This window comes from Penicillium oxalicum, chromosome VIII (assembly GCF_001723175.1).
Source record: "Penicillium oxalicum strain HP7-1 chromosome VIII, whole genome shotgun sequence".
Classification (NCBI taxonomy): domain Eukaryota; kingdom Fungi; phylum Ascomycota; class Eurotiomycetes; order Eurotiales; family Aspergillaceae; genus Penicillium; species Penicillium oxalicum.
In genome coordinates, this window is record NC_064657.1 from 1,219,029 (window position 1) to 1,245,912 (window position 26,884).

The 26,884-nt window shown below is 51.2% G+C and overlaps 9 protein-coding genes across 9 annotated transcripts; 3 read left to right on the forward strand and 6 right to left on the reverse strand.

The window, feature by feature from the left end:
- Window positions 1-769: 769 nt before the first annotated feature.
- POX_h09727 (Major facilitator-type transporter ecdD) lies at window positions 770-2,392 on the reverse strand (the record flags this gene model as incomplete). Its single annotated transcript, XM_050118474.1, has 1 exon — window positions 770-2,392. One exon carries the CDS (start codon window positions 2,390-2,392, stop codon window positions 770-772), a length of 1,623 nt encoding a protein of 540 aa, XP_049965261.1.
- A 5,455-nt stretch (window positions 2,393-7,847) lies between these two features.
- POX_h09728 (uncharacterized protein) lies at window positions 7,848-9,930 on the reverse strand (the record flags this gene model as incomplete). Its single annotated transcript, XM_050118475.1, has 2 exons — window positions 7,848-9,506; window positions 9,601-9,930. 2 exons carry the CDS (start codon window positions 9,928-9,930, stop codon window positions 7,848-7,850), a joined length of 1,989 nt encoding a protein of 662 aa, XP_049965262.1.
- Window positions 9,931-10,837: 907 nt separating this feature from the next.
- Window positions 10,838-12,678, reverse strand: POX_h09729 (Zinc/cadmium resistance protein; the record flags this gene model as incomplete). The annotated part of the gene is made up of 4 exons (XM_050118476.1): window positions 10,838-12,262; window positions 12,339-12,425; window positions 12,492-12,538; window positions 12,600-12,678. The coding sequence occupies 4 exons, from the start codon at window positions 12,676-12,678 to the stop codon at window positions 10,838-10,840; spliced, it is 1,638 nt and encodes a 545-aa protein (XP_049965263.1).
- Window positions 12,679-14,335: 1,657 nt separating this feature from the next.
- POX_h09730 (putative secreted glycosyl hydrolase) lies at window positions 14,336-15,415 on the reverse strand (the record flags this gene model as incomplete). The annotated part of the gene is made up of 1 exon (XM_050118477.1): window positions 14,336-15,415. The coding sequence occupies one exon, from the start codon at window positions 15,413-15,415 to the stop codon at window positions 14,336-14,338; it is 1,080 nt and encodes a 359-aa protein (XP_049965264.1).
- An 823-nt stretch (window positions 15,416-16,238) lies between these two features.
- Window positions 16,239-17,717, forward strand: POX_h09731 (uncharacterized protein; the record flags this gene model as incomplete). The annotated part of the gene is made up of 6 exons (XM_050118478.1): window positions 16,239-16,393; window positions 16,453-16,492; window positions 16,561-16,685; window positions 16,772-16,967; window positions 17,034-17,334; window positions 17,632-17,717. The coding sequence occupies 6 exons, from the start codon at window positions 16,239-16,241 to the stop codon at window positions 17,715-17,717; spliced, it is 903 nt and encodes a 300-aa protein (XP_049965265.1).
- A 544-nt stretch (window positions 17,718-18,261) lies between these two features.
- On the forward strand, window positions 18,262-19,913 carry POX_h09732 (uncharacterized protein; the record flags this gene model as incomplete). The annotated part of the gene is made up of 3 exons (XM_050118479.1): window positions 18,262-18,396; window positions 18,460-19,277; window positions 19,337-19,913. 3 exons carry the CDS (start codon window positions 18,262-18,264, stop codon window positions 19,911-19,913), a joined length of 1,530 nt encoding a protein of 509 aa, XP_049965266.1.
- A 106-nt stretch (window positions 19,914-20,019) lies between these two features.
- On the reverse strand, window positions 20,020-21,313 carry POX_h09733 (uncharacterized protein; the record flags this gene model as incomplete). Its single annotated transcript, XM_050118480.1, has 2 exons — window positions 20,020-21,107; window positions 21,172-21,313. 2 exons carry the CDS (start codon window positions 21,311-21,313, stop codon window positions 20,020-20,022), a joined length of 1,230 nt encoding a protein of 409 aa, XP_049965267.1.
- Window positions 21,314-22,085: 772 nt separating this feature from the next.
- POX_h09734 (uncharacterized protein) lies at window positions 22,086-23,621 on the reverse strand (the record flags this gene model as incomplete). Its single annotated transcript, XM_050118481.1, has 3 exons — window positions 22,086-22,248; window positions 22,310-23,208; window positions 23,280-23,621. 3 exons carry the CDS (start codon window positions 23,619-23,621, stop codon window positions 22,086-22,088), a joined length of 1,404 nt encoding a protein of 467 aa, XP_049965268.1.
- A 2,376-nt stretch (window positions 23,622-25,997) lies between these two features.
- Window positions 25,998-26,402, forward strand: POX_h09735 (uncharacterized protein; the record flags this gene model as incomplete). The annotated part of the gene is made up of 1 exon (XM_050118482.1): window positions 25,998-26,402. The coding sequence occupies one exon, from the start codon at window positions 25,998-26,000 to the stop codon at window positions 26,400-26,402; it is 405 nt and encodes a 134-aa protein (XP_049965269.1).
- Between the last annotated feature and the right edge of the window lie 482 nt (window positions 26,403-26,884).

Here is a 26,884-nt window from a genome sequence, read left to right on the forward strand (position 1 = left end):
GCCATAGAATAATTGCTGAGAACCTACCAACCTACCTACCTACCTCTGGTATCGGGGATTTCAGGATATATTTCTGGCAGGGTTTGGGGTCAGGCTGGTGTCTCTTTGAGTATGGGAGTCGAATTATCTGTTTTTTTTTTTGGACTAGATTGGGTTCTACCTAATAGGGTCGGATTGGGACGTGGATGTGTTCTGGTGATGGGATGGAATGGGTGCCACGGGATGATACAAGGTATGTACCTCAGTAGGTAGGTGAATCGTAGTAGGTTGATCCGGCTGGGTGTTATTTGTGTGCGGAACATGAAGTGAGATGGATGGATATGCTTGGGACGGATGCGGTAGAGTGGTTTTTTTTCTTTCTTTTTTTCTTTTGGAAAATTGGGAGGTATGTTAGGAGTTTGTCGTTTTCGATGATGTATATGTCGGGATTGGGGGTTGAGGGGTTATCGTTTACTAATTTTCTTTTGAACATCTTTTATACCTTTATTTTTTTTGAAAAAAAAAATAGAGTAAAGAGAAAAAGGAACCAGTTCAAGGTATTAAGTGGAGGAGAGGCCAAAAATCATAGTAATCAAGTGGAATGGTATTCGTGATTCCATCAAAAAAAAGATCAACAGGGCTAAACCTATCCGATAACCCATCATATATACATGTCATAATCCAACTTGAGAAAAAAAAAGGAGACATGAAACAATTATATCAAATCAACCCGCAATGCAATGAGTGGAAGAAAAGAAACAGGGAAAAAAACAACATTAAGAACAGAGATTTAAACCTCAGTCTTTCCAGCAACACTCTCGTAGTGAGTTGCCTGCTCACCCTCCCGCTTCTCGTTGGCCTCGGACTCGAGCTCAGCCAGGTTACCGGCTCCCTTCTTGTCACCCGCGACGTCGCGGACATCGGAAAAGTTGACCGAGGGAACCCAGCCAACGGACTGCCAGGCATGGGGCACCTTGGCGTAGAGCTCATCGACCTGCTCGAGGGAGAGACCCTTGGTCTCGTAGATGCAGGTGTAGACGAAGACGGCACAGATGCAGCAGAAGCCACCCCAGATGAAGAACACCTTGGACTGCAGGTTGGCGTTGCCGGGACCGCTGTTGACCATGTACGGGGTGGCGTAGGCAATGGCCCAGTTGAGCAGCCAGTTGGTGGCGGTGGTGATGGAGAGACACTTGGCACGGGCCTTGAGCGGGAACAGCTCACCGGTAACGACCCAGGCGACGGGACCCCAGGAAGACGCGAAGAAGAAGATGTAGACGCAGACAAAGGCGATGAGGACCTTGTTGGAGACGTCGGACGAGGTGGCGGTGCCGACGATGGCGACGATCAGCTGGCAGACACACATGCCGACGGCACCGAACAGGAGCAGCGGACGACGACCCCACTTCTCGACCATGTACAGACCGGGGAAGGTGGAGACGACGTTGATGATGTTGGTGATGAGGGTGATGATGAAGGAGTTCTGGATACCCGAATTCTGGAAGAAGGTGGTGCCGTAGTAGAAGATGAAGTTGACACCGGCCAGCTGCTGGAGAGCCTGAATACCGCAACCCGTGGCCAGGCGCTTACCGAGAGAACCGCGGACGATCTCCAGGTAGCTAGCCTTGCCCAGGCTGAGCTCGTACTCGTGGTTGGCCTGAACCTCGGCGAGTTCCTCAATGATGGAAGGGTCGTTGACGTCGAGACGACGGAGACGAGCAAGCGCCTTGGTGGCATCCTCGTAACGGTCCTTCTTGATCAGGAAACGGGGGGTCTCGGGTAGGATGATCATTCCAGCAACCAGAATGATGGCCCAGGCGAACTGCACGGCCACGGGGATGCGGTAGCAGCCGGTATCCATGCGGTCCTTGGTGGCATTGTTGACAATGGCGGCGAGGAGCAGACCAAAGGTGATGGCGAGCTGGTAGGCACCGACAATGACACCACGAATCCACTTGGGGGCAGTCTCCGACTGGTACAGGGGGATGGTCGCAGAGAGAAGACCGACACCGAGACCGGCGAAGAATCGACCCGCCACGAAGAGGGGGATGGATGTGGAAGCGGTCTGGAGGATAACACCGAAGCAGAAGACAAAGGTGTTCATGATCATGGCCAGACGACGACCGAAGTAGTCGGCAATGGGTGCCGCGAAGAGGGCACCGAAGAAGGTACCGGCGGAGAGCAACGAGACGATCATGGAAGATTGGGAGGAAGTGACATCGGGCATGTGATCAATCGGGTTGATGTATCCCGTGGAGAACATCTCACGCCACTTCTTCATGGCCAGAATACCACTGATGGTACCAGTGTCATATCCAAAGAGAACACCACCAAAGGCCACGAACAGACCGATGATGATGGCCGGGGTGGCAGAGCCCACGGCATCGTCGGGCTTCTTCAATGCGAAGCCCATGGTGAGATATGTGATGAGAAGGGGGAAGATGTGAGAAGGACCGTGATCCAGTCAGGAAAGAAGACCAGGACTCGAATGTATAGATGGGTTGAGAGTGGTGGAAGGAGGTCCAAGTAAAAATGTCTCAAAAAGAGCACTGCGCTGCAGATAAGACTCTTATTCGTGAAGAGAGATCGATGATAGAGAGAGAGATGATCAAGGAAACAACGTTGGAGGGGGACTTCCACGAGGTTTTAATACTCCAGAATTTGGGCCAAAAAAAAAGTTCAATTCCACCACAGCCCCCTCAAAAAGTTCCAAAAATCGAGAAAATAAAAATAAAAAAAATCCGACTACACAACTTCTCCTCAACTCCACGAACAACGTGGGTGAAAAGCACGACGGCCACCCCGGGGGGCCCCAAAGTGACCGAAACCAGAAAAACCAGAACAGCCTCGAAGCGTCTCCGCAATGCCCGCAATCCCCAGTTTCCATGACCGGCCCAACACGAGCGGACATCGAGTGGAGACTCCATACGACACCGATACAGTCGGTATGATTTCTCGGGGTCCATCGATTCCATACCGAGTGGATCATGTCGACCATTACACCGGATGATACACTGACCAGGTCACATGAGAGAGGAGAGCTATTGTTAGCCCCGTCGCCAGAGCGAAAGTGTGGAGTGTGCGAACCAGCCAAAGATGGACATCAGCCACTCTGATGGCCGGTCACGCCGTCCCCGACTGGCCGAGTGGAGCCGAGTTTCACAGCTCCCAGGAAAAAAAAACACGAAATACACAAAAAAAATCAAAAATACACAAATGGTCCAGAAGACTGATCAAAGGCCAGACCGTGCGAAGAAAAGATCCTATCAAAGCCTCTGCCTCGTGCGGGCTCACCAACGCCGTAGAGGGTCAACATTCCGCAAGCACGCCGCATTTGAAAAATCAGCGCCACAGGAAGCGAGGGGGGAACATGTCTCAAAACGGCGCGCGGGAAGACTCTTCTACCTTGCATTCAGCCTCAGATGTATCGTTGAGCAGAGATTGGCTTGAATGGCTGCATGGCTACAGAGAACTAGCGCATCATCGAAGAACTGTGCGATCAAGTAGGACAACAGCAAGGGACTGGATTTCTTTCTCGTTGGTTACAGTGAATTGTACAGACTACTGATTACAGTGTACACTTTGTACAATCGGTTGAGATTGGTGGCTGGACCGTGGTTCATCCACCCAAATTGTAGGCGGGCGAATTGAAAAGGCACATATGCTGGAGAGTGAAAGGTACAAAAACTAGCAATCGCAGAAGACCCCCAGCGACCAGTGGTCCCCAGCACATTGAATTCGACCAGGTCACCGTTTGTTTTGAATCCAAGCTGAAAACGGAGGGTTTTACCGGATGCGGATTGGCCCTTGACGGGACAGTCACTCCCCCCGATCCAAGCGATGGTTGAGAGTTTATCTGGACCTTTTTGTCCTCCCCTCTTTCTTTCTCTGCCCCACGCTGTCAAGTGCGAACCTGCACGAGGATACCCTTAGGCAATTTGGTCCGCATGTAGAAAAAGTATGCTCAACGGTGCTCCGACTGCCACTGATCCCTTGCTTAGCCAAACTCAGGTGACTGTGGCTCAACCGTCACCATGTGCCTAGCAATCTCTCTCTCTCACAAGTCTAGAGCTCCCAGGCGCGCGGATCTGATGGACGAGAAAAAAAAAAGCAATCAGATGAACCAGGGTTGTGTCCCCGGCCACGGCCTTGCTGCCAAACCAGTACCAAAACGAAAACGCCACATGGTCTCCTGATTCGCGGACCGTGGCCGTACTGAAAGATGCCGGTCGGGAGGCGCCCACCACTTACGTGATGAGTCGGTAACTTTCCACTGGACCGGTCATTCGGCCTCGAGTTCCAGGAACAAGCCGACCGAGTCGGATACGCGACGGTCGTATATGTAACTTACCGTATTTATTTATTCTTGTCCCAACAGAAGCCGTGTGCCTGCTCCGACGCGTCTGAATGACCCGAACAGCCCACGATGTCATCGATCTCGATCCTATCCCGAACAGGAATTGATCGCTAGACCCTGAATGGGGGGACGGGACTGTATAGCTCAAGGAAAAAAACAAGGACACGGAGAGAGTCTTTCCCCTCGCTCTTTTGTTTTCTCCAGATCGTGGGACGATAATTTCCTGGAGGTGGAAATCCTGGAGATGAGATTCCATCCAGTTCCACCGTCCCTGGGACCCATTGGATTGTCAGTTTCTCTATTCTCCACGAGTCCTGTAGGAGTAGGAAAGTACACCGATTCCGTGCGCCCCAGGCCCCAGAAAATAGGGTTCGTTTCTCTCGAATCCGAATCCAAATCCCAACCTCAACCCCAACCCCAGTCGCGCAGGTGTTTCCTCCGCAGGTTCAGTGGTAATTCGTGTCCAACAGTCAGTGCCATGAGAGACTCCTCATAAACTCAAATATTCAAAAGATGAAATTAGACTCTGTGTGATAAAAAGCAAAATAGACTGTACAACCCCCAGGTACTAGAAATCCAACCGTATCTCATCTCATCTCGGTCGCCGAATTGTACAGTACTGTACCTGGAAGATACCGACCTCGGCTTGCCGCGTTTTGTTCGCTAAGCATCACCTTCCAAAGTCAATTCGACGCCCTTCCGTCCGCCCCCCCGAGACGCTACCGGATGTGCAAGGCTGGTCCGACCGACGCCCCAACCGACACTAGCAGAGTGCCAACAGCAATCACCCGTGATGGAGAAAAAAAAAACCACAGAATGAGCCGTAACCTTGGATAAAAGGGGAATAACCGAGAGAGAGAAAGGGGACAAGACAAAACAATCAAACCAAATCCCCAAGTCAGTATGACCCGGAGGGTCCATGTCAACTTGTATAAACTCTCGGAGAGTCCTCGACGAATGATGCACAGCCAGTGATCATGCCGTAAAGTACCAGTACACCAGGAAACCCAAACCCTCCCGTACTGTACAAGCTGGCCAGTCATGATGCGGTCCAGATGTGAAATTTGTGACAGTACTCTCCACAGTCAACACACCCTCCGCAGAAGATTTTTCACTCACGCGGTCTGGTTTCTTCCCTCACCCCGGGACACGAGCGAGATGCGGGGCGCCCCCCCCTTCTGGAGATGATTCTGTCTTTGGGGGGTCTCACCGGAGGCTAAATTCAGCTAGCCGTGCCCTGCGATTCGAGGGAGATTATCCAGTTGTTACTACCACAGTGTGTGCTTTCAGCACTTGTTCATCGACAGAGATTGAATGGAATACAGCGTCTAGAGGATTCTTGGGAGTTCCAGAGAGGGGGGGGAGGAAGCAAAGTACATGAATGTAGTAGAAAGCGGAGGGACGATAGACCATTCCTCTATCCTAGCAAGTCAAGTACAGTGGGAAGTAAGCGCAATAATGTGAAAAAAAAATTGGTCTCTCCAGACTTTGCAAAGCGTCAGACTCGCATCGATGGACCAAGAACTGTCTACAGCTTGACATTTTGCACAGACAGTAGTTCAGTACTATCGAGGGTTGATCACTTCCATTTCAATCAGATTTCAAACGCTCTCATCCTGGTCAAAGTTTGATTGGAAACGTGCATCGGAGTAGTGGGGGAGGAAGGGTGGGATGGACTGTAGGACCCTTGTTCCCCGTCATGTCCCCGCGTATCCTTCTGATTCAAGGTAGGTGAGGTTGTTGCCTATATCGCCCAGAGAAGATGGTTTGATGCCAAGTCCAGTGGAGGTTTCTGACCTTGGTTGTCTACATTTCACAGTGTGCCTGGAGACAGGTACTAGTGAGTTTACGTCATCGTATTGATAGGAGTACTATTAGTACTACTAGGATAGTAGTCAGGTCCATGCAAGTACCAAGGTCCTTATTATGTAGACAAGCTCGTATCCATGGACAAGAGGAACTCCAAATCACCAGGTATGTACCTGGCTACCTGGGTAATACCTTCCACTCTGGGCCAATAGGCCTGTCCCAGACAAGATTTCCAGTACTCTATGGCAGAAGAGGTAGGACATCTAGGAGGTGTGGCACCGTCTTCAAACTTGCCGTACACATGGGAATGTCCAGTATGTCCAGTACTTTGGACCCATTCTCACACCGGGCCTCTCATTCTCTTCCCCAGACAAGGTCATCCGACCAGAAGGAAAAGAAACAAGAAAGACCAAGAACCTACTACCGTGCCACCGCGCCGCGCCACGCCCATGCCGAACGCCATTTTTAGATCTGGCACCCATCCCGAGATTCTTCATCACTCGGCCCGTTGTCCGTCCTGGATGGCGCGTGACCGGTCCGTAGACAGGCACAGCCGCATGCGGGAGAATTACAGATGTTTATTCATGGAAGAGAGAGGGGAAACACATCGATCAGTCGTACAAAGAGGTCAGCAGACCAGACCTAGCATGACTAATGAGTACAATAAGTCTGTTCTAACTCACCAGAAACGTAATCGCTCAAAGACCCAGACCTTTCGACCCGATACATGAGATTCCCCTTTCCCCGCCGGGGGAGGTAAGAAAAAGAAATTAGAGTTTGAAAAGAAAAAAGTGAAAAAAAGACCAAACAGACTCAGACTCGACTTGGACCCCTCGCTGGACTTGTGTTCGAGCCTAAGCCGTACAGTACAGTACAACTATACACTCGCAGTTACACAATCGCGTACGATACAAACACTTGTAACCCATCGCCGGGACCCCGGGACCCCGGGCCCCGGCCCTTTTCGAGCACAACTCAATCTAGTCCCGTCCACCGGATTGGTCCATTCATCCGAATCAACTCCGACTTTTTGCACACCGGGTGGTTTCCCCGTTTGTTAGTTTTTTTTTTCTTTTCCAACCCCGTGCCCCCGTCCCGGAGAACTCGGGGGACTCGGAGATGTGTCCTAGGCTGGATGTGGAGTGGCAGTGGGGATACAGTACTTGGTGGATGACTGGATCTGAATTTGGGATTCTGATGCATATTCCAAGGACGGCCGGGGAGAGGACGGGGTTCGTTGGTTGTTATGGGTTCATGGTGATGCATGGAAATTCCATTCCCTTGCCCCTCCTTTTCCCCTCCTTTTTTGGGGGGGGGGGAAGTGCAGGGATAATGAAAGTCGGAAGTGTGATTGGCAGAAACAGGGGCACTTTAGGGAAGGTTTTCTGGGGACAAGTTGGCAATCTCGGGCCATGACCCATGATGGAGGGTTGGAATATGATCTGACCAGGTTCTGAATGTGCAATTGACAACGAGTTCTTTCGAGATGGATGCACATCATTGACCTGATGTGCCCCCGGTCCCGATGAACACGCACTACGCCCAAGGACACAGTGAACAGGCAGAGGCAGGAGACAGGAGAGACTACCGGATACCGTAGTCTGCAAGGGTATAGGAAATCCCGTGATTGACACAGGGTGAATGTATGGATAAGAGGATGATGTACATTATTGAATCGTTCGACACCCTCCCAATCCCAGGGCTACCAGCGCCAGATCATCAAGAAATAGACCCCCAGGACAATCACCGCCACGAAACGGACAGATCGTACAAAGTGCCGTCCAAGCACCGCGGCTTTCCCTCGCGGACCCCGACGAGTCCCCGCCGGTCGGTACAGATCCTTGCGTTTGGTGCTGACCGTCTCGTCGCCATCTAAATCGCGATAAGCATCGCCAGAGTCTTTGCCGCCCACGGACCGCGACGTGGGAAAAAGCCCGGAGCGCTCAATCAGGCTACCGGAGGGGAAGGTGGAGCTGGACGTACCGGAGGTCTGGTACTGATGATGGGAGGCAGGGCCCCGTTTCTCGCTGAGCGGAAGTACGGCGCCGTTGCCGGAGGCGGGGAAGCTGGAGGTCACGAAAGTCGAGTAGACAGCCTGGGCAAACAGCACCACAAGGCTGAGGCCGAGGATGGTGGCGTAGTGGATGAACATTCCCAATTGGTCCGGAAGAAGACACAGGTGGTTTTGAATGGTGGGTGAGGACCCCTCCGCGGTGGACTGGCCCGTAATGGGGTCAATGGGATTCCAGAGACTGGTGAGCAAGAAGCCCGGGTGTCGCACACCCATTGCCCACGACAAGCTTTTCACCGTGATCTCGTTGGGTGACCCATTGAACTCCCGGTGCCGGACCTCACAGTAATCGTGATCATCGCCGGAGTACACTTGAACCACGTTGGGCCCGGCCTTGGAAACCAGTTCCGTCGAGATGGCCTGCGTGAGTACATTTTGGTACTGATACCCCCCTCCCAGCCGGAGCGAGTTCGGCTCGTCCTCTTCCAAGCCGGGAGCCGAGGGGGGCATACGTTCTCGCAATGGACCACATGGCGTGGCGGCTTTGCGATACAGCGGAACGTGCGTGAGAAGAATGGTGGGGAATCCGGCGGATTTGGGCTGCGGGAGTTGCTCAACAGAGTCGTCGCCGGCTTCAACGATGCGATGTTTGAAGCGCATATCCTCGGTCTGGTTCCGAAGCATTCGGAGCTCTTCCGTCTCCGCGTGGGATTTGCGGGTGGCCATGGCGTCCAAGAAATCTTCCGCGTCTTTCCAGATTGGTCGCGAAGCTGTCTCATCGCCGCCCTCGCTGGATGGCGAGCTCCCCGTCAACGGATCCGGCTGATCCTTTGCGCTGAGGGAAACGGTATCAACTGAGACAACTGTATGATTGCCAATCACATCGACGCGATTGCCGACGCCAAAGTGACTCTGGAATCGCCGACGGACCGCTTCCTGGATGCCGTTACCAAATCCCAGATCATGGTTTCCAGGAAGACTGGCGATGAACCGACGGCCACGCTTGTCAGCTGGTGACGTATATTGTTCCAACCAAGGATCCATGAATATTCTCATGAACCGACCATATTCTTTCTTCCAAAAAGAATCCTTGATTTTCTTATATTGCGCCTCGGGGCTGGTCGTCGTGCTCGTCGCCCACTCTCGTCCACCATCAAAAAGATCACCAAGGAACAGGACCGAATCGGGCTCGAGATTCTCTTGAATCAAAGAAAATGCTCGGCGCATATATTGGTCCGTGTACTTGACAGTCAGCGTTGACAGAGGCCATGGTCGACCGGGGTAAGTGTGAGGATCCACGAGCTGTGGATCTGCAATGAAGGCGACGTGGTGCGGTGTGGCTCCTGAAGGCTGTACGCCAGAAAAAAATTGAGTGTCAGCCGCGGCTGAATCGCACTACATCCCGAGCAGGACAAAGAAGGGGTAGGGGCCAACGTCAACGTACCCATTTCTCCCAGCTCTGCCAGACACAGCGATCAATGGCCTCTTGAAATACCGTCCGCTCGCCCCGCCACAATGTAAGCATCCATAGAAAAACCACGGCATTGGCAACAGTGAAGAGGCGCCGGAGGAGCAATTTCACCATGCCCCATATTCCGGCTCTGGCACGGGTCCTTCGAGCTTCCACCAACCCGTCCGCCACCAATCCCTTCGCCTTCGCAGGTATCCTCTCGAGGGCCCTCCACAAAGTGCCCGAGTCTGGTTTTTGAGCGGACGTGAAGGTAGGGAGAGATGAAGACGAAGCGCCGGCGCTGCGTGAGTAGGCGTAGCTCATTGTGACAGTTGCGAGTCAAGCTTGCCCCCAAAATCGATATTAACGAGGCTCCCCTGAAGAAATGAGTGTATGCACGGAACTTGCAACGGAACTAAGAACAATGATATTGACACATGCTTCGAGCAGAAGGAAGAAAGACGAAAAACGAGCGTATGTTGTTAGAATAGATTGGTTGACAGGACGATATTCTCCTCCAGTTGTCCCGCACGGCTGCAAAGCACTTGCGAGATCCAAGCCAGGGCGGCGCTGGGCCGATGGTCCAGCCGGTCTGGGGCAAAGAGTGGGGTCGTCACATGACCTGGCACCAGACGGGATCTGACTACCAAGAAAGACTTGGCAATTGAATATATGTACCACTTGAGATATATTGAAATGTTCGAAGGAGCAACTTAAGAGTTGGAGAGATCATGCGTGCTAGCCACGGAAAAAAAGCACATTTCCCGAGTATACTCTGATCGTAGGACACCAACATCGCTAGGAGAGTGGTAGCCACTGAGGGCATAGGAAGTCTTCTGGCGTTACTACCAATTGGGCCCTGGTGAAGAGCTAATAATACAAAAAAAGTAGTGGCGAGTGCAGGGGATCTGCCTGCCGAATTCAGAGGATATCAGGGCGATTTTTTTGACACGAGGCCGCCCGTGATTGGGGAGGGTGACTGATTCCGGGTTGACGGCTTTCGGTCGCAGTGTCAATTCTGCTGGTCAATCAACCTCAACTGGATATGACGTGTGAAGTCGGTGGAAAACCAGAGTGGAAGACGCATAGCAAGGGGATGAAGAAGCATGACAAGGAAATGAAAAGAAAAGAAGGGTCTGAGAAGGTGGATGAGCAGGACAAAGACCGCTATTATCTCCAGCTAGTCCGGAGGAAGGAAGGAAAAAGCACACAAAGAATGAGGTATCGAAGATCAAGTCGATTTTTGGGGGCAGCACTGGCCATTTCGTGCGCAGTTGTCGTCGCATTCCAGGAGGCAGGCGTTTGAATCGCTGTCTCGGATGCTGGCTTCTCGGCTGGAAAGATTCTGCGCCTCATGAACGACGCGGGATGATGACGGCTGTCCGGTCAAAGAGTCACCCCCGGGGGCAAACTCGGGCTGGATGGTAGAGGAGTGAATACCATAGGCGTGCAGACAGCGCCGCACCTGACGGGCAAGACGCATGTAGCGTTTCGATCCCTCGTCCTTGATTTCAGTATCCACCTGGATATGAATCGAAGCAACAAGTTTGGTATCGTTGAGTTGCCACACATGCAGATGATGAGTGCCGATGACACCCGGGAGACGTTCAATGTCCTCCTTGATGTGATCCACACTCATTCCTTGAGGTGCAGCCTGGAGAAGGATGCGCGAGGCTGCCTTGCAGAGTGGGATGGCCGACGCGAGAATGATCACGGTGATGATAAGAGAGATACCAGGATCGACATAGAAGCGCCAGTCGTAGTCGGTCAGCCAGATGAATAGAGCAGAGGCAATGACACCAATGTTACCCAGCGCATCACCCATGACATGCAAAAAGACGCCCCGCATGTTCAAGTCATGGCCATGGCCATGACCATGACCACCTTTCTGACCCTTTGGCTTGGGCTGAGCGTGGTTGTGACCCTTATGAACATCTTCTTCGCCAGCTGGCTCCGGAACGGTGAACGGCACACCATTTTCGTCTGTGTAGTTGCTAGTCCGGTCGCGGTGGCGTAGCAGGCCCGATCGTTCTGTGGGAGTTTCCCCATCGGGACTATCCGAATCAGACGACGGCTCGTCAAATGTGCCACGACTAGCGGCTATAATGTCCTGACGAAGAGTGGCAGGGTGGACGTAAATATCCTCCACATTGGCCAAAGAGCCACTGTATCGACGAGAGCCTCGACTTTGAGACTCCGAGGTCCATCGCTTTCGAGACGGAGACATGGGTTCCGTCGTCGACTGGAGTAGTCCATTTGGTCCATTCTCGTAAGATCCGCGGCCGGGTGCTCCGTTGGCGGTCTTCACCCGGACGCTATCCACGCCCCCGCGATCCGTGTCCAAGAGCGCAGCATCTTCGTGTTCGTGAGCATGGTTGTGTCCCTGCTCCACATCGTCCTCATCGTGCCCATCCACACCCGCTCCATGGTCGTGCCCGTGGCCATGGCCATGACCACCATGCGAGTGATCATGGAAGAGCGCCAGGCCAAGGAGATTCGAAGCCAGTCCAAAGCAGCCGACGATGCAGACAAGCTTTGGATTCTGAACTTCCTGAGGCTCGACCAGTCGCTGGATGGCTTCAAGAAAGATTGAAAGGCACAAGGCGACGAGGAAGACACCATTCACGAGTGCGCCGAGAGTTTCCGCCCGTTGCCACTATATTGTCCGGCGATGTATGGTCAGATTCCGTCCGCGCGCAAGGTACTCAGAAGAAGTTTGCCCAACCACTCACGCCAAATGTGTACACCTGAGAATTTGTTTCGCGATTCGCAACTTTGACCGCCCAAAGACCGACGCAGAGTGAAAGAACATCGTTAAGCTGGCCGTATATTAGAGGAGGTGTGCTCAACAATCATGCGCGATCGTGGGAGGGGGGGGATGGTACCATGTGAAAGGAATCGGCGACAAGCGCGAGGGAGTGGACGGCATAGCCTAAGCCGAAGGTTTTCTCTGGTTAGAAACGCTCATCAAGCCGAGGGTGATCGCAGCGTACCGGTGATTAGTTCTAAGAGGAAAAACGCAGTATCGATCACCAACAGGATGATAATCCTGTTCGTTTTGGAGAGTCCCATGGCGGCGACAAGCTTGCGATGCGCTCCGTGGCGCCTGACTCTGGAGAAATGAACTCCGGGCTGAACCGAGGTAGGGTATTCGGTGAATCAAATGCGGACCCTGACCTGGAATGGAAGAAGCAATGAAAGCCGGCAGTGTGGCCGAGCATAGGAAACGGTTAAGTAGCACTTGCAGAAAGAAATCGCGCGGGAGGTTGAGGCTAAGGTGAGTGGAGGAAGGCGGGAGGAACTGGAGGCCTGCTCCGACTGGGTGGAGGCCTTTGACGCAGGCCCGGATTCTGGACTGACTGGAGCGGCTCGGAAGCCGTGGAGGATGGATCGCGCAACGCCAGAAGACCCTGTTGGATGGTCCAGCGATCAGCTAGTGACTCCGGCCTTATCTACAAAGGGAATAGTTCGTTAAGTTCTTCAACTAGGCCGTCGCAACGGCCGACGGACTCGGGAGAATCATCCACGGCTTTACTCGCTCATTGACCAGTCCACCGAATTAGCCTTTCCTTGACTATTCACGACGAATAACATGCGCTACGGAGTTTCAAACATATCCACCGTCGCACGAAGAGTTCTAGTAGCCGAGCCAAGTTCAGATGGCGCTAATTCCACTTCGGTTAATCATCCTCAGGAGATTCTTCCTGAGTATCTCGACTGCTGTACCATCGGGCCCACCTTTGCCGACCTGCATGCAACAGGAGAAGAAAGACTCGAACCCTTCGTAGGTGGAGATCAGATTTTTGATGGCTGTCATATTGATGCAAAAACAATCTTGGTATGACATTGCCGTGGGGCGCTTTTCTTGACCTTTGTATCACGATCGCCTCGGCCATGCCGCGGATAGACATGCAATTGATTGTATTAGGAGAACTCCTTGTGCAATATGGACTCTGCTAGCGTCGTGGAACCATAATATGTAGGCAGAACAAGTTATTGTAACATCTCTTTTCAAGACATCAATTGTTTGGAGCGCATCTTCGTAATCTACAGCTCAGTTCAAACAATCCAACAGTCAGACCCGTCACTTACAGAATAATGCTGCAAAATAGGTCTTGGAATGAATTCGTGTGGGTTAACTTTCTGGCCTGGTCGACGAAATCTATTGAATTTTGGTGGTAGCGAAATTCAGACTGTCTTCCGTCTTCCATCGGGCGTGCCCGTGTTCAAGGCGATCTTCTAGAAAGATGGCTAGTCATGATTCAAGCGGGGATTAGACGGTGCTTTTGAATATATTTCAAAGCTTTCCACGCATAGCATTACTAAGATGACTGGGAAAAGAAAACCAGGGCGATCCGGTCATTTCCACACGGAATCAATTCAAGGATCCGGAAGCCTGTTTCTATGGCACACGTAGTTTATTGTTTCGGCGTACAGAATTTTCATTTGCGATCTTCCTAGACTCGCACAATCGGTGAGGTGATACATCAGTGCAATGAATAGATGTCCACGGCCTCGGCAGCATGTCCTCTTTCGGCGACGGAGATGTGTGCGTCTGCGAAGTTAACTGAGGGAAAAAATGTTTCAATGGTCTTCTCATCAGTAGGATGCATGTCACAGTATCTTTAACAACCAATACGTAGTTATAGACTTGAAGCTATCCTTTGCACCCCGAGATGATAAATTGGAAGGTTTCCCGCCAAAACGGCCCGCCACAGGCAATCCGCGCTCAGGTGACAATGCGTCGCCTCAGCGCCAGAATGCGTTCCGTAGCCTTTGTGAATTTAGCTCGCGGGAGTGACCCATTCTTCAAGGCCGAAGCCAGTGCGTCGACGACAGCCTCGCCTTGTGTCACGTCGCGAGCCGACGCAAGAATGATGTCCATACCCGCTTTGCTAGCCAAGAGACCCCGGCCAGCGGCATCACCAAAAGCTTCCAAAGCTCCAGCCTCCAGCGCATCGGTAATTGTGACCCCACCGAAGCCGAGCCGTCCTCGCAGTTCTCCCTCCACCCACGCCTTGCTGAGCCCTGCAGGATATGTTGCGTCTAGCGAGGGATACACTGCCCAAGAGGTCATCACCATGTCCACTCCCGCCGAGATAGCATTGATGTACGGGGCTTCATCGACAGCTCGAAGCTCTTGCAGGGTCAGATCAATCTCGACGGGACCTTCATCCGTGTTCTTCGTCCCAGCTGCCCCGAGACCCGGGAAGTGCTTTGCAGTGGCAATGACACCCGCCGCTTGCTGAGCGGTAATAAAGGCAGAGCTGCATGTTGCCACGAGTTCCGAGGTGTTGCCGTACGATCGACCATAGTGATCCAGAAAGTCTCCTGCTTCGCGATAGACACCAAGCACGGGCGCCAGGTTGGTGTTCGCTTGGGATTTCGCAAGCGTGTCGGCGGCATCAATGCCAGCTTGTGTGGCAGCCGCCTCTGGATCGCTGGACTCTCCAACTTGCTTGGCATTTGAGATTGGGCCCCCGGGCAATCGACGCACGATGCCTCCCTCTTGGTCGGTCATGATGAGCAATGGGCTACCGACATACGTGCTGCTTTGCCTGTAGGCATCTTGAAGGCTGTCGATGATGCTGCTGACATTACTGGCGACGTTCTCGCCGAAGAGAATGATGCCGCCCACTTTGCCTTGTTTGATCAAATCGAAGAGATGGCTCGGAGGATCGATGCCAGGATATGAGAACACCACGTGGTGGCCGGCTTCCTGAACCAGATCGTGCCGTCTCTCAGCGCACACCAAACTGATCAAAGACAAGCCAAATGCTAGGAGTTGGGGTGCTATGGTTAATCGCATGATGGATTTTTCCTATTGTGCCACTTCCTCTGAGAAATGGGAATCGAGTTGACGGGACCTAACCGGCTTTTAAGACGCTGCTCGCGGGGAAGCCAAACTGCGGTATGCCGTTCGTCAAGCTCGGGGTGGAGTTTCCAAAGTATCTTCGATCTCCGGGTGTGATGCAGGCACAATTGCAAGGTGGTTACATCGAGAGACAGAGCCACAATCCCCCACGCCCTCAAGGCGCGGGGCGGTGTCTCTGAGAGTAGCCACGATGTTACTTTTCCACGCATCCACCCCCGCGTTTATACTCCGCAATGTTTCGCCCACGAGAGATCAAATCTCCCTGCCCTCTTTGCTCTTACCCAAAGCGATCATTGCAAATACCTCGCGTGTAATTCCGATATGCCAGATTTAGCTTTTGAAACTCCGCGCATCCTTTGCACCTCAGACAAATGTCTCGATGTGATCTGTGCGTTTTGTATGAGACCATATCTGCAGCAGATTCTTGGGTGGTGCTGCCGATAAGGTTCGAATCCAAAACTAGCAGATGAAACGTCAAGCGGAAATACCACGTGCTGGAAGCTTCCTTCGAGGCACCATCACTTGTCCATCGTGATGGCTCGGCTGGCCTGGCAGCGACAGCCCCCACTTAATGCGGGCGTGACGAATCGATCGGCACATCGGCCCGCGGAAGACAAGTCGGATCAAGCTCACTCACCCACGTTCCCCTCGCGATGAGCTCTCGAGTACGTATGTACCTCAATATATTGACCGCCACGTTGAAAAAGTTCTTTGAGCGTCGAGACGTTCAGCATTGTCTTGAAACTTTGTCCCTACCATGAGAGGCATTGCTGGCAGCCGAGTACGATTGGCCTATGAACTTCACAAGGAGAGCGGACACAATAAGCCAACGCGTCAAGCCGACCGTGCGCCTCCGATCCTGTTCCTTCATGGATTCTTGGGCTCCAAGCGGGAGAACCGCCAAGTGAGCAAGTCTGTATGCCCACGGAAAACCCTTGCCAAGCACATGAAGGTACTAACTGGTCGATCAGAAAGCTCGCCAGAGATCTGTCGCGAGATGTTTACGCGTTGGTATCAGCTTCAACTTGCTTCAGATTGAGTCAAGCGGCTGCTAAAAATGGAATATTCATCCAATGTAGGATCTAAGAAACCACGGCGATTCCGACCATCATCCCAGCCATGATTACTCGGAGATGGCATCAGACGTTGAGTCTTTCATGAATCAGCACAAGCTCGGACCGGCCACGTTAATAGGCCATTCCATGTAGGCTGTCCATTTTCTTAGCAGCATCCGCTGATGGCATGCTTCTATTGTTCAAGCCCAGACTGGGTGCTGACTGAGAGATAAAGGGGCGCAAAGGCTGCATTAACCCTCGCACTTCATTCGCCAAGTCAAGTCGCCCATGTCATCGCGGTCGACAATGCGCCCATCAAGCAACCCGTGGGACCCGAGTTCTCAAGATACCTTGAGAGTATGGCCGAAGTTGAACGGAAAAGCGTCCAAACCCACGCCGACGCCGATGAGATTTTCCGACACCGCAAACTGGTAAGCTTACTGCAAAGAAGCGATAACCCGCAGCCTAGCTGTCCCAGTTGACTGAGGACGCTGTAGGAAGCACCGATACGTCTCTGGCTGTTGAGTAATTTCGTTCAGGAAAAGAACTCGCGGGCCCTCAAGTCACGCGTTCCTCTGGACATCTTACAGCAGGCCATTGAACCTTTGGGTGACTTCCCGTACTGCCCCGGAACCACAAAATACCAAGGACCGTCTCTCTTCCTTCGAGCTCTCCAGAGTCAATTCATTCCACAGAACGCGTTGCCTCAGATCTTGGAATTGTTTCCTCGATCGGAGGTTGTCAATCTGGATTGCGGGCATTGGATTGTACAGGAGAGGCCTCAGGAGTTTCAGAAAGGTGAGCGGGCAAAAAGTCACAGCAAACAAGCTGGAAGTAAACACCTCCACTGACTCGTATTTTGCTTACTTTGAACACTATATCTAGCGGTTGCGAAATTTCTGGACAAATACTGAGTTTCCGTGCCGCCATAACTGAAGCTTGTCATGGCTCTGGGGTCAGATCAGACTCGGGTCTGTGAATTGGACAGCACCCGCGGAACCCGAAGGTTCTCAGTGTCTCAGTGGGTCCGAGCTACCAATCTACATTGCTTGAACTGGTCGTGGCCCAGGGCTTAATATTCCGACGCTGGTATAGCACTGATTCCACGCGGCGCCCTCGACACGCCGCTGGCTCATCAGGGGTCTACAGTACCTGCAGAACACGACAAGAAGCGTGACTGAACAGTGTACAAACACAAGCCATCTGTGTGCCTTCGATCTTTGTCATTATTGAACATGCTTCAGACGTAATTGTTCATTCAGCTTACTATGCCTCGCTGTCCGTCCACCCCACCAAGCCGATGGTCTTTAGGCCTTCCCGTCCAGCAGAGGACCCACTCCCGCTAACTACCTAATTCAGCCACTCCCGCCAACTGCCTGATCAGGAAGTCCGCGTGCGAAAAGTCTTGGCGACAATTGGAAATCTGCGCCAAGCTCTGATATCTTCATGCTGAGTGGCTATTAAATTAAAGAACATGTGGGCTTGAACAGATCGTGGAATCGTGCAAGATATTGTAAACTTGATCTTGATATTGATTCGTCTTTCAATGCCGTTGGGGCAGCTGTGCATCGGCTCTGGTGATGCCGAGTTTTGCGCAGCCACCGAAGCATTTGTATAAATGGGAACATGCTCGCTTTCGATGAATACTGTTTATCAATTTTCTATGTGTGTGATCTCTCAATTTTCGTATTCACTCACGCATATTGTGCCCCGAACATACCGAACATGGGTGAAACCACAGAGACCGCTGTGTCTGATCACGACATCGAGAAGCTGGGAAGGACTCGACCGCCATCTTTTCCTGGGCGTTGGTCTGAATTGGGATTCTGTTTCTCTGTTATGATGTCACAAATTTTAGCGGTATGAGATACATCGCTCATTGTCTTACCCAACTTGCCCGCGTCTGACAAGCATGGCTTTTAGGAATTCTACATCACAGGATCCAATGTCCTACTCCCAACACTTGTGAAAGAGCTAGAAATTCCGACATCTTCAACCATCTGGCCTGCGACTGCTCTCTCATTGGCCGTGACATCTACACTATTGATATTCGGTCGCCTAACAGACATGTACGGTGGCTACGTGGTCTACAATGGCGGAGCCATATGGCTCACCGTGTCTTCAATTCTCTGCGGTGCATCCCAGTCATCACTCATGTTGATGATTTGTCGAGCTCTTCAAGGCTTGGCGCTCGGCGCCCTCCTTCCCTCAGGATTGATGATCCTGGGAAGCACATATCGACCCGGTCCACGAAAGAACCTCGTCTTCAGCATCTACGGCGCCTGTGCCGTTCTTGGCTTTTTTGCGGGATTTCTCGTCTCCGGAATCTGTGGTCAGTTTCTCAGTTGGCGGTGGTACTTCTTCATTGGTGCAATACTTTCGGCGGTCATGGTGGTTTTTTCGATCCTCTGTCTTCGCAATGATTACTCGGAAAAGGTCAACGCGGGTATCCGCATGGACTGGATTGGATTTGTGCTATCTATCTCGGGGGCAACTCTATTCGTGTTTGCTCTGGCGTATGGATCGTACGCCCCGCAGGGCTGGAAGACACCATATATCCCGACTCTGTTTGCCCTGGGAGTCGTTATCCTGGGCGTGATGGCGTATTTCGAGGGATGGGTCGTGTCGAATCCTCTGCTCCCCGGCGATATTTTCAAAGTGAAGTGCATGACACCTTTGGTTCTTGCTCTACTCTGTCTCTATGGAAGTTTTGGAATACTTCTCTTGTTTGGTGTCCTCTAGTAAGTATCCTGTTGGTCTCCTACCCCATAAATCTCCACCTTCTCACTGTTTCATCTAGCATGTCGGACTTTATGGGCGCAAGTCCTCTGCAAATTGTGGCGTGGACGACGCCAATGGCAGTCGGTGGGCTGATTCTCTCAATCACCGGAGGACTAGTCCTTCACAAGCTCTCTGGCACAGTGCTCATGCTCATCTCTTGCCTTGGGTACATCGGTTCTGCCCTGCTTTTTGCACTCATTCCCCTCGGTGGGAACTATTGGGCGTACATCTTCCCAGCCATGATCTGCGGCACGATTGCTGTGGACATTTGCTTTAATCTTGTGAATGTCTTTGTGACCACAAGTATGCCGCAGGCCAGACAAGGGTTAGCGGGTGCTTTAGTCTATTGCACTTTGCACATGGGTATTGCCTTGATGCTGGGATTTGCAGACATAATTGAGGCCCAAACCGAACATCTAGGGAAGTGGAAGAGCTACAAGGCGGTTTTTTGGTTCCAGACCGGACTCTCCGCTCTGGGAATGCTGATTATAATCGTGTTTGTGCGGATTCGAAATGCTAAGAGTGAGCTTACTGTGGAGGAGAAGGCGGCACTCGACGCGGGTGACTCGGTCACTATTCCACGGGAAGATGTATAGCAGGAAAATGAGAGGAGTTGGGCTTCAAAATGAATTGGATTCTTCCCAGCCGTTTGCACAAAGCGCTACGGACGCTTCAATAGCAATTCGGGCGTCTTTCACACCCTTAAGAAAGTGTATAAGCACAGGTAGGACAAGAGGAATGAGTGTTAGGTGTCGCAGGGTAGACATCCTCCCCGTAGGTCGCATTAAGAGAGATTGACCCTACAACATCGCCCGACTCCAGACGAATCCAGGTGTCAATCTCCCTCGCCTTAAGCTTTGACTCCGTCACAAGCACCTGTCGAGACCCTCGAATCCAGCTTCCATACCCTCCGTAGCCGGTATGCTGACCGAAGCACAGATTTATTCCATTGCCATTCACAGAAACTCCAGGAACTTGCTTCTCCCACTTATAGCACCAAGTATCTCCATGATCATGGCCCGAGAAGACTCCAAGAACGCCGTGCGTCTCAGCCAAAGCTTTCATAAACGGCTCATCTTGACCACCATACGAGCAGGAGCCGCCATATTCACCACTCGCGCACCAATTCTGTCCTTGCTGCGCCAGTGGATAGTCGTCATTGATGCCCGGTTCTTTATGCGGATCCATCCCTTGCTGGGTTTGAATCGCGCGAAATGCATCGGTGGGAATATGCACAAACACAAGAGAGGGGATATGCTTGCGATACTTGCGCACCAGATCAGCGTTCGTTGCTTTGAACCACTCCACAACACTGACGTCGACCCAATTCGGTTGTGGAATCTCGTTCCCTGAAGCATCGGTTTCTTGATAATAAACACCTCCGCGACTATCAAAAAACCAAAGCAGTAACTCTGGTGCATCTCTGGCCCCAGGGTGATCCTGAGATCCGTAAACAGGGAGATAGTAATTCGTCACACCAGCTTGACGATCCGACACCATTGCCTCGGTGCGCGAGCTAATAAATCTTTTCTCCCGTGCGAATAGAGCCGAGCGTGACAGATTGAACGAGCTGTCGTGGTTTCCGTAGGTCGACGCCCAGGTCAAGTCGCGGTTGACGATCGGGCCAACCATTTGATCAAGGTAGACGGTGCTATTCTCGAGAAAGGCATTTTCTCCAGTGATCAGATCTCCATTTAATACGACGAGATTGGGAGATTCGGCATCGAGTACACGGTCGATGACCGCTACAGTGTTGACATCCTGCTCGGGTCCCCAGGAATCCCACGCATCTTCGTTTGAAAATTAGATCCCTGCGACAAAGATGATGTGATATATGAAGAGAACGGTACTCACTCTCTCCAAAGTGAAGATCTTCCAGAATAGAGATTTGGAAGGTGCCATTTTTGGAAAATCGAAGAGGGTCAATGCCCCTTTGGATCGGGGTTTGAAGGGATCGTGCGACGAGAAGTGAAGTCAGAGCCAGCAATTTCCACATAGTGTGCGATCTTTATTTGCAATGATGGAAAGATGGGTACATGCCACACAGAAGCATAGAGAGAGTTGAGTTGTCTTCTAGAAATGTATATTCGGACAGCTACGCATTAAGAATGGAGCAAGGGAGGGGGTATCTGTGAGCATTGTCTAGCAGGCACTGGGAAGTAACCTTAGTCTCTGTATATCGCACATGAGCAATGGTGCTTTCAAAACAAGCTAGTCTAATCATCTACTTTGCTGCAGATAATAAGACACGTTGCCATCTTATCTTCCACGTGGTGGAAAAGACGAGCACTCATAGGACGCTCGGGATCTCGCAGGGGCGGCTATCGAGGTAGAAGTGGGGACAAACTGTAAGCAATTTTAGTTTTAGTAGATAAATGGTGGTGAGACATTTCGATTGTCGATCACTCTCAAATGCCCGATCGTTTCGATATCTTTCATGACTTGACCACAAAGGCAAGCATGAGTGTGGTTTTTAACCGATTTACCCGAAGAAAAAGTGAATTTCAGCCACAGTGTAGCATTTACTCGTTTATCTACTGCACAGTAAGTAGTGTTTCGGCTGAACAATTTTGATCATTTTACAACAGTCATTGGTTGAGAACGTTCCTTCTTTTTTTCTATGAAACTTCTTTCTAATTTACAGAAGTGACTCTTGGAACTTCCGCCCAACAAGAAACGGAACTTTATTCAGTCACACAAACCTACGGTGACTATACACAGATTTGTAGGCACTCTGAGACAGACCCATTCTGGCAAACGCTCGGGCTCTATCCACAGAGCGACTTGATGTCCTTTGGCACAAAGGCGCTGAGAATAGCGATCAAGTCAGACAGCTTGATCCAGTCAAGAGTGCCATGAATGGTTTGGACAGGCTGGCCACTGTAGAGAACACGGGCATAGTAATCCTTGGTATGTTTCTCATGTGTTTTCCTGTAAGATGTTAGGATGAAGATTTTTGCCGCAGGCGATCAAGTACTCAAAATTCACTTACCAAACTTCAAAAGCAATATTGGAGCCCATCGCCGGCCAGCGAAGGGCCTTGATTCCCAAAGCGCCGAGTACCGGGCCAATGTCACCATCGTGAATGAATATGTGGCTGTAGTCGCGAGAAGACGTTCCATCCATGACATCCTGCAGGTGCGAGACAATCTCGCCAATGAAAAGACCCTCGACGACTTGAATGTATTTGGTGACATAGGGGTTGGTCCGCCAATAATAGTTCCATTCCCAGTCACCCGCACGGAACACCTCCGCTGCCATTTCCATTGTGACGCAGGCAGAAGAATTGGACACACTACAAGGAAGCTCGTAACCATTGCACAAGCGTGCTTGGAAGTTATCTGAGAAGTGATCAAACGTGCTCTGCCATGAGCTGGAAGTGGCGCCCAGCAAAGCACCCAGTTGAGCACGCAGATTGCTGGTCACTGATAAATGGTCCTTCCACTCGGGGGTGGATTTGATCTGATTGAGCGTGGCACTGATAGCGCTGCATGAGTATCCCTCATTGACGGTGTCCACCGAAGAGACCATCTGGTGCAGGGGTAGCGCTCCGTCATAATCAGGCCAGACACCTCGCAGAACAGCACCTGCCGACGCTTGAGTCAAGACAGATTCGCTTGAACGGAACCAGACGCGATGGCTAGGCTTCTTGGGGATCAAGCCAAGCTTTTCGCCGTAAACACGCCACAAGTCCTTGCCATGCTGAAAGCCGTCCTGAATACCACCGACGGTGATTTGTGGAAATTGGCATGTCCCGTTCACACCCGGTGAGAACGGATTGGTGGGATCCTCGTATGTTTGGGCATACATTGGTACAGGCTGCATACCACTGTGACCGTTCGGTCCAGCGTAGACGTATGGCCGAACATTGTCACATTCGTAGGCTTGATTCTGCTTGATTCTCAGTCTGCGGCACTTTGCTTCTCCCTCCTCATATCCTGGGATATCACAGATTGGCTTACCTCGCCACCGGGGAGGATATTGTATGGCGACCGACGCTGGTGACGCTGAAGATATTCAAGGTACACTAATTCGGCTCTCACAGAGCCATTTGCAACTGGCCCCGGCATCTTGTACTCTTGTGAGCGCGGATGCGGCATCGAACAGTAGTCGTAGACTCCGTATGGATCGCCGGCGGTCGGGCCGTTAGTTGGCGCCTTGTAAACGCCGCCATAAAGCCCAATTGATGAGTTTGAGATGTACGTCGTTTGATTGAGATTCGAGGGGTAGAAGGTATCAAGGGGTGACAGGCCCAGCGCCGAGCTGGAAGCCCCGAGCATCAAGCCAGTGGTCAAACTGCGCATAGTGAGAACCTCTCTGAGAATATCGCTCGTGACATGAGACTCAACCTGTACTGTACATTCATCTTATTTAAGTCTGAACGATTGAGACTGCATCAACGGAAATGGCATAGTTTGGGCGTTGGGCTCGGCAAGCTCGGTCGCACTCGAGCTCTCGAAGCATTTACGACTCCACTACATCAGCAGCCAGTCGCGGGATGAGCTTCAGCACACGTGGGAGATCAGCACCAACTAGCGCTAAGCCGTCGGCAATTTTGAGACCTTGTGGGAACCAAGTAATGGTTTGTTGTTCTTGACTCGATTCCAATATCATGGCAAAAGCTGGATAAATTAAGGGTACCAAAATGAGACTGGATATCGACGATGGACGCTCCAATATTTCCTGGAGACTTGGCGCAATCACAGCAAAGCTAATCCACCCTCCTTTTGTGACCACAACATACAGAATCACTTATTGTTCGAGCAAGACACCCTTTTCTTGGCATATTGATTCGTTTCAATGTAATTTGACAATATAATTTTTTATACTGAGCTTGCTCCCCGTGTCGTGGGGTTTCCATCGTGCGATCGTCTTCTTTAGCCTGCTTCGCGCTTCTCTCCAAGGGCTGTATTGGAAATAGATCAAGAGTGATGATGGATGAATAGGACTTTCAGAGTCACACTGGAGGCTCCATCCACGGTTTAAAAGATCACTCATTACAAAAAATATTCAAGTCTGGAAAGCTGGATTCGAAGGGATAGTTGGCAGCCTCCCCCTCTTTGTCTCATCCAAGGTTCCTTCTCCAACAAGCCGCACGGTTATCCCCATCACTTCCTCTTATTGTTCTTCGAGCCCAATTTACCCTTTCAACCGCGCACTTCCGACGGTGTTGAAAACTTTGATCAGGGTCCTGTGTCGCTCTTTACTCGTAGAAAAACTTCTGTTGGTCAACAAAATATGAGTCTATTGAATGTAGCCCACTAAGACCTAGAATGACCTCGGGATCAAGGCCCTATAGAAGCCAAAACATATACTTCTCTTTGGGTCGTCGGCATGACAAAATGTCCACATAAGGTCCTCCTCCACATTGTCTTCATGAAATGCAGGCTAGTTGAAAAACTCTTGTTGGCTTTTGTGTCTTTTTTGTCCCCTTCAGAATGATCTCGGATAGAAGCTAAGGAACTCTCGTTTCCAGACTTCACTGTACGAAATGCGGCGCGGGACAAGCTTTCTGTAGTCTTCTCGAACTTTTTGATACGGATTAACTGTCCACTGGGCTGTGGTTTCTAGTCAGCCGATTGTGTATCAAGTCTGGAGATAAGGCTGTCATAGTGCTGAGGTTGTCCCTCCCACTAGTCCTGAAAATTCTTCGAAAGCCCTCGACCCTTTTGACTCGAGTCACAAGCATCGACCGATTGTCAAAGCTTTATATCGACGCACTGCTCGTCTTGTTGCCTGTAGCTCTAATGAGGACAGACTGCCGGGGCTAATGTCTTTTCTGTTGCCATGTGAGCAGAACAGGCCTTCCACAGTAAAAGGAGTAAGAATGGTGTTGTTTGCTCTTCGCATGTTGTCTGTCGGACTGGGGCGAGTTTTTGGGGGGGGGGGGGGGGGGGGGGGATACTGGAGATAGATTTATAGTCCTCTTTGAATAAGTGTCTTCTTCCTCGTTTGAATACCATCTTGTGTTCGAAATAACTTTCAGAGAATGATGCAATGGGTTGCACTCAAACGTAAAGAAAAAGAAATTAGTGAGCAAAGCCACGAGGGAATCCTCGAACGAAGAGAATCACCTGATTACAGGAGAGGTCGCAGCTTTCTCACTAGGGCACACTCGCTGTGACTGAATGAATGCCACCAAAGGAGGCTGGGACTGACTGTAATACAATCAAGCTATGGAAGTGACATGGGTTTAGCAGTTGATTCAGTAACAGACGCAAGAGAGGTAACATAAACAATGCAAATTTGAGGTTTAAATGGGAATGGTGGTTGAAAAGCTAGTATATTAAATGTGCCAGTCATTGAACCGTGTGTCATTCGCTGACAACGGCCGTCTAAATTTCTTAGAAAGAGGACAGAGCCTGGCGGGTGTGAGATTGGAGGCAGAAGGATCGTATCAGAGTGTCTTCATGTTGATCCGAAGCGTAGTCGGATGCACGACGGGTAACGTAACATGGGCTGTTGCATAAGAAGTTGCCGAAGTCATCCGTTGAGGGCAATCTCTGTCGAGGCGAAGGGGATTGGCCTTGGTGTTTGCGTTGTTTTGATCGATTTCGCCAATTAGTATCGTCCTTCTACCTCTGTTCATGAGACTGTCAGCTACAGCTATGCCAAAATGCACTGCAACTTCACACCTTCGCCACAAAGATATTTTCTGAACATCTAAGCCAACAACGAAAATGAGCTTTTGTGACAACATTGGAAGCACCGAGCAGGGAGTCATGCATTTCCTAGGACGCGTTCTGGCTCCTACGATGTTCCCCCATCGACGCGGTCCTCGTGTTAATTTCACTGTCTGCAAGCCCAAGGCATCTGGCTATAATGATGATAGCCAACAGATTTCACGCAGAGACCCTGTCTTTCAGAATGGCGCTCTGATTAAGAAGGACGCAACGAGTCGGGATGTTCCGGAGATGGTCACACTACTCGAGGGATGTGCAGCGGCCCAACGACCGCACGAGCCGCAAGCAGATTTAGTGCCGGCGCCACGAACACCTCGGCGTAACTTTAAATTCCGTGCGCACTGCTCGGTCCTGTGTGAGACGTGCCTCGGCGATGAGATCCTCACGATTAGCCATGGGTAGCTCCATCATCTAGTCAATTTAGAAAGACAGAGAGGACTGCTCACCCAGGTAAACTAGTGGTAAGATGTACCAGGCCGTGTGTAGGATATGATCAGTAGCACTAAGCTACAAGTATAGTAGTCATCCATGGATCGGAGGGCGAAGTGTGGTTCCCAAATGGCATCTGTTGGCTTCAGCCCGGATATCTGCGCCAAGTACCTGAGCTTGGGCGATTGATGTATACATGTACCTTATCCGGTCGCTGAACCCCAAAATTGATCCTATGCCTTGACTCCACCGCACCATTGCGTTCGACGTAATTTTGATGGTTTCCAGCTGGACAGTCTCCTAGCGACTGACGTTGTAGCAGCTTTCATAGACTGACCATATGGGTTCCAGCCATTGCTGTTTATCGATTCATCCATAAATTGTTGGTCTGAGTAAACTAGTCCAATTGCCCTCTCACACGTGTATTCTCTTGGCTTTAGAAATACCATGAGTGC